Source organism: Punica granatum, chromosome 5, assembly GCF_007655135.1.
Source record: "Punica granatum isolate Tunisia-2019 chromosome 5, ASM765513v2, whole genome shotgun sequence".
Taxonomy (NCBI): domain Eukaryota; kingdom Viridiplantae; phylum Streptophyta; class Magnoliopsida; order Myrtales; family Lythraceae; genus Punica; species Punica granatum.
The window spans coordinates 11,807,125-11,814,946 of NC_045131.1; the positions used below are offsets into that span (position 1 = coordinate 11,807,125).

At 38.5% G+C, this 7,822-nt stretch overlaps 1 protein-coding gene across 1 annotated transcript; it reads right to left on the minus strand.

The window, feature by feature from the left end:
• Positions 1-4,473: 4,473 nt before the first annotated feature.
• On the minus strand, positions 4,474-5,240 carry LOC116207184 (monothiol glutaredoxin-S2). Its single transcript, XM_031540065.1, has one exon. It carries the CDS (start codon positions 5,043-5,045, stop codon positions 4,737-4,739), a length of 309 nt encoding a protein of 102 aa, XP_031395925.1. The 5' UTR covers positions 5,046-5,240; the 3' UTR covers positions 4,474-4,736.
• Positions 5,241-7,822: the final 2,582 nt, after the last annotated feature.

The window sequence follows — 7,822 nt, forward strand, 5'->3', positions numbered from 1 at the left end:
CTTTCTCGCTTGCTGCCGCTCTTGCTAGTTACAAAATTTAGATCTCTCTTCTTTCCCCATCTTCCAATTTCTTTTCGTTTACTTTTGTCAGTTTCAATGTCAACCAATAGGCTACGATGTTTAAATTACTTTTTTCCCGGTAAAATTAACCAAAAATAAAATGAAATGAAACTTAAAAAAAGAAAAAGAAAAACTCCTCTCTCTCTTCTCTCTTTCACCTCGTGCCCCCTCTCTCCTCGTGGGTCAAGACAATCAGAAATTTGTTGTTGTCCCGGCAGCTCATCAATCATTGGAAGCTTGTGGTTTATGGAAAGATGATTGGAGCCCTCTTCCCTCTTCTTCTGCCTTTTGTTTTTCCAAGTGAATTGGGGGGAAGAAGTGTCTCCGCTAGCAACCCCATCCTCAAATGAATTCGCCAGCAGGCTCAAACGTTGTTGGTGACCTTTGTCAGAGGTGGAGTCGCCAACAATGGCCTCCCTACCCCCTTAATTAAATGAACGCTTTGTTTTCTTCCTTAATTTCATTTCAAAGAGCACTTGGACGAGCTTCCGACGATTGATGAGCTGCTGGAGACACTGACGACCCACAATCCACACCCATGAAGAGAGAGGCCACGAGGGGAGAGAGAGAGATCTAGGCAGACGAGAGAGAGGTTATTATTTTTATATTTCATTTCATTTTTATTTTATTTCAATAAAAAATTTTAAAAAAATCAATTTTTTATTTTAATGTTTGCGCTACTTTAGATATCGAAAAGTCATTTGCCATGTCACAAAATGCTGATAGCCTCGATGGGTAGTTGATGCGGTATAGTTGATTGCAACAAATTACAAATTGCGAAAAGATTTTGTACCACTTGATTAATTTATGCTCAACCAATAATTTATCAATATCCAATAGAAAAAAGGAAATATGTACAAAAAAAAATTATGCTTAAATTATCAGTTAAAAATATATGATTTTATGATCAAATTATTAGTTACAAATATATAAATGATTAGCCAAACCTGGATTGGTTTGGATGGGTTATTCCCTAATAAGGTCTCGAGTTTAAGTTTTGAAAGTGGAGAACATCCGATTGGTAGAGCTTCACTTTAAGTGGACTGATTTAGCTCTAACTTAGATCAGTTGATTTTTATATTTCAGGTGGTGCATATTGAAAAATTAGGTTATACAATTAGGTTTCCAACATTATGATTATTAATAGACAAAGATTACAACTTACAAAGTAAATGTTGAGTTTATTCTTCAAGCTAGGAGAATGAGTCGAGTTTATTCTTTTATTTGGGCTCTATGTATTCCATGGTTTAACCTTCTTTCAATGGAACATTACATTTTAGAAAGATGGCAGCAGTAAACAATGACAAAAGCATAGAAAATATAGCAGTGAATTCGATTTGACATAAAAAACATGTGTTGCTTTAGTGGATTTCAGCGAATTCTCTCTTGAGTTTCGATTGATTTAAGAGTTTGATCATGACGATGGATTAAGAGTTTAATCTTGACGAAGAACAAAGTATAAAGTTCATCGACACTAAAAAGATGATTCTGAACTCATTGCACATTTTCTTTTTCCAGCATTGAGATTTTTCACATAAAATTATAGGGTAAATTTCTTGTCATTATTATATTTGTTTGATTTATGTCCTGCATATTGATAGTTTGAACACTCTATCCTAACACTAACGTCAAATCACTTTTATGCATTATATGTTTGCCGAATTTTTATCAAGAGTCGAGTGATTTCAATTTAGATGAAACTTATCGATACGCCTTTTTATCCTAAATTGCAACAACGCCCTGGTACAAGTAGTTTTTCGGAAAAAGAATATCATGCACGAAAAGGTACAATTATCATTTTAGAAAAAAATAATAAATAGAAAAACTGCATCACTCCATGCTAACGTACGCCGGGGACGACAAGAGACAAGGACGCGGTGACATGATATGACCGTTAGTTGAGAAAGAGACAGAGAGAGACTCGAAGCGTAGCAGACGGAGAAAGGGAGAAGACAGTGTTATAAAATATAGAGAGACTGACAAGCATTTAATCCGTGCGGTTTTGGGACCCACGCGCTCAAGTCATCTCTTCTGTTACTCCCGGCGCACATGCGCCCAGACAGAGAGATTGACCGGGCCCAGCAGCCTCTGGGGCCCACTTCACTTGTTAGGATCACCTGCACCGGCAGCAGGGAAAGTTCTCATGTTGGCCTTTTTGGGCTTTTCTCTCTCGGCCTTTTGGGTATTGGGACTTGTGGATCCGATCAGGGGGCCCAGAATCTGATCGGATCCCCCTTCCTCTCCGGTCACTTCTGTCCTACGCGCTGCTAGAGGGCGCGTGAGGACATCCCCCCACCCCCTAACTCCGACGTTGACCCCCTTGGTTGCCTCAGCCCGTTTGGTTTCGTTGAAAGCCTGCGAACAAAGTTGCCTGCCGCGGCCTTCTGATAAAGTTTTACCAGATTTTGTGCACGAAAGATGGATCTTGCGTATGACAAAAGATCTTTCCCATATCCTACGAGAGTGCAGTTATCGTAATCAATAATGATTGATTTAAGTGGTTCGATTTTTTGTTTTCTTAAGTAAGATCTCGATTGGTCTTGTAAAAAATTCTTAACCGACCTTGATTGAAGCATATTATTCAGGCCTATTAAACTTTCGAATACTAGAATTTATATAGAAAAAAAAGGGTGCAATTATTGTATGACTATGTCCGAGCAAAAAAAAACTGTTACTGTATGTGTTAGAGGTAAACTTAAATTTATGTCATCTCCTTACGCAACTTAAATTTTCATAACATAATATAATAAACAAAGGGGAAAAAGACAAAAACCTCCCTTGTGATTTGGGGTCGGAACAAATCGTATCATATTTTTTTGTTTGGGACAATTAGCCCCCTTGTGGTTTGTTCCATTAGACATAAGGAGGTTACGGCATTAATCTTTTTTCCATTTTCAGTCCTCAATATTTAGCATTTTAATCATTTTGGTTCTAAACCTTTTTCTTTTATCATTCATATCCTCAACTTTTCATTTTGTTTCATTTTAATCATGTAAATAAAATCGAAAGGGAAGGAGAGGTCGAGGCCGCCAATCGACGACCCCGACCCCTCTACCAAGGTCGTCGGCGTCCTCCGTGAGTATCGATGACCTCGATGGAGGGGTTGGGGCCGCCAATCGGCTACCCCGACCCCTCCACCGAGGTCGCCGAAGTCCTCTGTGGGTGCCGACGACCTCGGTGGAGGGGTCGGGCTCGCCGATTAGCGACCCCGACCCCTCATTCCCTTTCGATTTTCTTTATAGGACTAAAATGAAACAAAATGAAAAGTTAATGATTGGAATGATAAAAGAAAAAGATTTAGAACTAAAATGATTAAAAGACTAAAGATTGAGAATTGAAAATAAAAAAAAATTAACGTTGTAACCTCCTTTTCCCTAAACAAAAAGTTAAACAAATTTTCCTAGATCGTGTCATCTCGATACACAACCATAATGAGACCAAATCAGCACAATATCACCGATGCAATGTAATATAAAGAACAATTTTATGCCAAATAAATGAAAATAGACAAATCAAATAACTAAATTATCGAGAGAACCTATACAATTAAAATATAGAGTAAATAAGTATAAATGAAAACTATAGAGTACAGACTAAGTATGAGTTAGAAATATACAATAACTACACACCTGGTAGGGTCAGGCACTGTCCGACTTTTATTTTGGGCCCCAATCTTTCGGACTGGTTTTTCCGTGCTTAGAAAAAAAAAAAAAAGCTGCCCAAGAATAAGTTGAGGTGAGAAAAAAGCCTAGTTTTTTCGGTTCAGTCTCGCCTCAGTTTTTTTTTTTCCCTGTTTATGAGAAACTATGACGTAATTTTTGCTAACCAATAATTGACTCAATCTAATGCTACCGTAATTTATGGAATTCATGATAATATAATTTCTCCGCTCTAAAAGTGAGGGGTTTTGTATGGACTTCCGTAGGCTAAACAATCGGGGTCTAGCAAGCAACACACAAATATTGGACATGAATGTGCAGGCCCAACCCAAACTAAGCAGGTCAAGTCCACAATACCTAAGGACCCGCACGATGCTGCGGATCGAAAATATTTCTTCTACTGCTTCAAACAGCTAGCAAGACTCATTGGAAGCCCTAAAGTATTTTAGGTAATGTTATTAAGACAGTATGGAATGGAAAGGAGTACCACGCAATCAATTTAATACAGGATGATTTATTTTTGGGTATCGACCGTTTGCATTTCGAGAATCGATATTCTTTAGCCCGTACGTATTAAAGATGTAACAAGGCGAAGGCCAAGATAGGACTCAGTATGTTCGCTGGGACTTTAAAATTAGTTTAAGGAGAACGCTATCGTCATATAATTATCAGTAGATGGCAAGACTAATGAATAGGTACTCTATCGTCCTTTCGGGAGACCATGCATACACAAAATCTGCATAATACTCGTCAGTTTTAGTACCTTATATAGGAAATCATGACATTAACTTCATTAAAACCGTGCTCATGGCTACAAAAACCGTACGGCTTACACGTCTGGTAACACATTCTATGTAGCGTTCTTCGGAGAACTATGACATACGTATACCATATAATGCGCACTCATCCGAATAAACCCTAATAAGTGATCCCAAAAGTTATGTGTATGGTACATAAAAACACGCATACACTTATTACTAGATCTGTTTTTGGATGGGTCACGCATACTCAAGTCGTTTAAACCCATAAAGCGCCGACATTCTTGAGCAATGGGATCAGGGAGCGATTGAGGTGGAGGCTCATGACCTCGCTGACTCCGCCCACCAGTTCCCCGCCAATGAACACCGCCGGCACGGAGGGGCTGCACCCTAGCCTTGACAGGGCCTGCTCGATCTCCCGGCCCCTGGGGATCTCATCCAGCTCGTGGACTGCAGGGTGGACCCCAAAGTCGGTGAACAGCGCCTGCACTGTGTGGCACATGCCGCATGTGCTCCTGCTGAATATCACCACCGGCCTCTCAGACACCATTCGCGACACCCTCTCCATGATATGCCCGACTGTGGATCGTCTTCAACTTTTCAAAGGGTTTCTCTAAAGGCTTGATCACGTCGGACACTTCACCGGAAGATTGATCTCTAGCTTGAAGCAAGCGAGAAGGGCTTGGATTGATTGTGAAAGAACAATTTAGGGCAAAATGTAGCTTGTGAAGATGAGTTGATTGGCTTTGGTGTGAGAAAACATGGCCTTTCGAATGCTCATATTTATAATGAAATTGGTTGAGAGAGGACGAATTTAACTTGTGGATTGGCATTAAAAATCTTGTGGGGTAAAGGCTACAAAACGGGTAGGACGGAAGGAATCAGAATGTTCTTTATAGATTTTTGATCAGTCGGTTTCCGATTTACTCATGAGAAGGACGGTTGATGATGAGTTCTGCAGTACAGAAAAAAGTGAATAAATTCCTCCAATTATTTTTCATACGGAAGACAGACATTCCAGTACGGCCTTTCCATTGTATATGTATCCTCGTATATTTGCTTGATATGAAATTGTTTCGTTTTTGCCATCATATGTATGGTACATATCGTATATATGCTCAATATGTGGGTGTGTGGCAGAGAACATATATGTCACATTATTCCTACCTATCTGAGGATCATTTACATATAGTTGTCGCCCTGAACCAAGTAGCCACCTCTCGAACATACTCTTTTGGCTGAACGTATTCGAGTCTCAGCTTCGAGAGATTCTGATGATCGATTAAATTTTAAGATGTATAGTTGTACAAGATCCTTATAATAATATCAAGATATTTATTTGACAAAAAAAAAATACATACGAGATATATTTGATCAAGTCCACTAATGCGGATGACACATTGTCATTCCAATCGCTTGCTCTCTGCCAGTCGACCTGAATTCGTACGTGAACGGAGAAGATCAGCCTGTGATTTGATTTTGTTTTTCTCAGTGAGACCACGAAATATCATCAAACTACTAGTTGATAAGATTAATTTCCGTTCTAGTGTCAACGTAACTCTGATAGCAAGGTACTTCAATTCAAGTTTCTTTTTCTTTGTCGTGCTCAATTCAAGTTTCTTTTATTTGGCCAATATGGGAAATTTTGGATCATTCCTTTTTTGTTGGCCAGGAGTTTAACTAACTCACTCTCTACGCCCCTTCTCATGGTGAAGGAAAATATGATCACCGATTGTAATAGGCCATGGACACTCCTGATAACAAAAAAAAAAAAAGATCATTGATCGTAACTAATCGTAGCAAATCTCCAAATTTGATATGATTTCTCCTACCATCTATCACTACTTTCTCATGATCCAAATTACATGTCTGGTCAGATTTAAGAGATCATGAATTCAATAATCACTTATGAGACTCATGTACTCTCTAATTTTATTTTATGTTCATTTATTGTACTAGGCACATGAATCTCCGTTCTAACTAAAAAAAATTACATGTCTGGGTCCACGTTCCTATCAGAAAATTTCTAAGAAACCCACGTGTTAAATATAGGGTGAGGTGCATAGGATATATGCCATGCCCATATGTGCTGTTAAATCATGGAAACTTTTTATTTGTACCCACCATCAAGAAGGCATTCAGCCATATTTAAAATTTTCCTGGCCCTTTAAGTGCTCCATTTGTTAATTTTAATTATTAAAGGGATTCTTTTCTAAATCAGAAATTAAGTTTTCTGATTATATGAATGATGAATTTATATCTAAGAGGCATTTGCTTTGCTGGAGCATAGGGATTTGATGTTATCCACTTGGGACCTCTTCCCCACTTTTCATTTGATGCAATGGAGATAGATTCTCATTCTTCTTATGTGGAAGAAAAAAACCGAGTGAAAGGAATAGTTGTTCCTTGGGTGATGATGTCTCCAATAGATGAAATTAAATCGAGGAAGAATTTCACTCATACATGTAAAGGGAAGGCCAAAAATGAAATTTATAACGAAGAGAAAGAGAAGAAGAACTCTCATTCATCTATTGGTTTCCAATGGGTGATAGAAGATTTCATAGTTAGACTCACTAGCTAGTTATCTGAGGCAAGTAGAGCAATCATCATATTTAATCAAATGATAACTGAGAAAGAAAATTTTGGTGGAGTAACATCATCCTCGATTTAATAAGACCAATAAAGGGTCTTGGGATTTATTCTTATTAGTAGGACAACTCCTGAACTCTTTAATATTCTTTCCCATGTCTATTCCCTTCTAGTTGCATGAGTCTTGGCTCTAAATGATGATAATAAAAAAGAAAAAGTCGAACAATGAATATATATTCAACAACTCAAGAAAAAGTATCTCATGAATCGGGCACGTACTGTGAACTCTGGCGTAGCATGCTAGTTCCCACGCATGCGTATGAGATGCCATGGCCCTTAGGGGCAAGACTTTGCCACCACCCTTGAGGGATCGATAACAAACCCTACTTTGGCGATTTTCGACTTCTATAGTTATTGCATCCCTCCGAGATGCGCTCGGCTCGATAGGAAGACCGCTAACCTGTGCTACCTATCTAGCTAGGATGATTGGACGTTGGAAAAAAAAAATTGGCGCATATGTGAGCGCGCAGGATCATGTATTTATGTCTAAATTGCAGTATGATATTGCTTTTTGATTTAATTAGACTTTAAATGCAAAGTTTATAAGACACTACTATTTCTCCTTACCATTTTCTTTTCTGATGCTTTGCGCTTACATTACTCATGATGAAAAATCTATTGTTCGTACTTCCGTTGGCCAAATGTAAACTTTCCATCCGCGGACCTAGTAAGTTATTGGATTTATATTCAACTCAA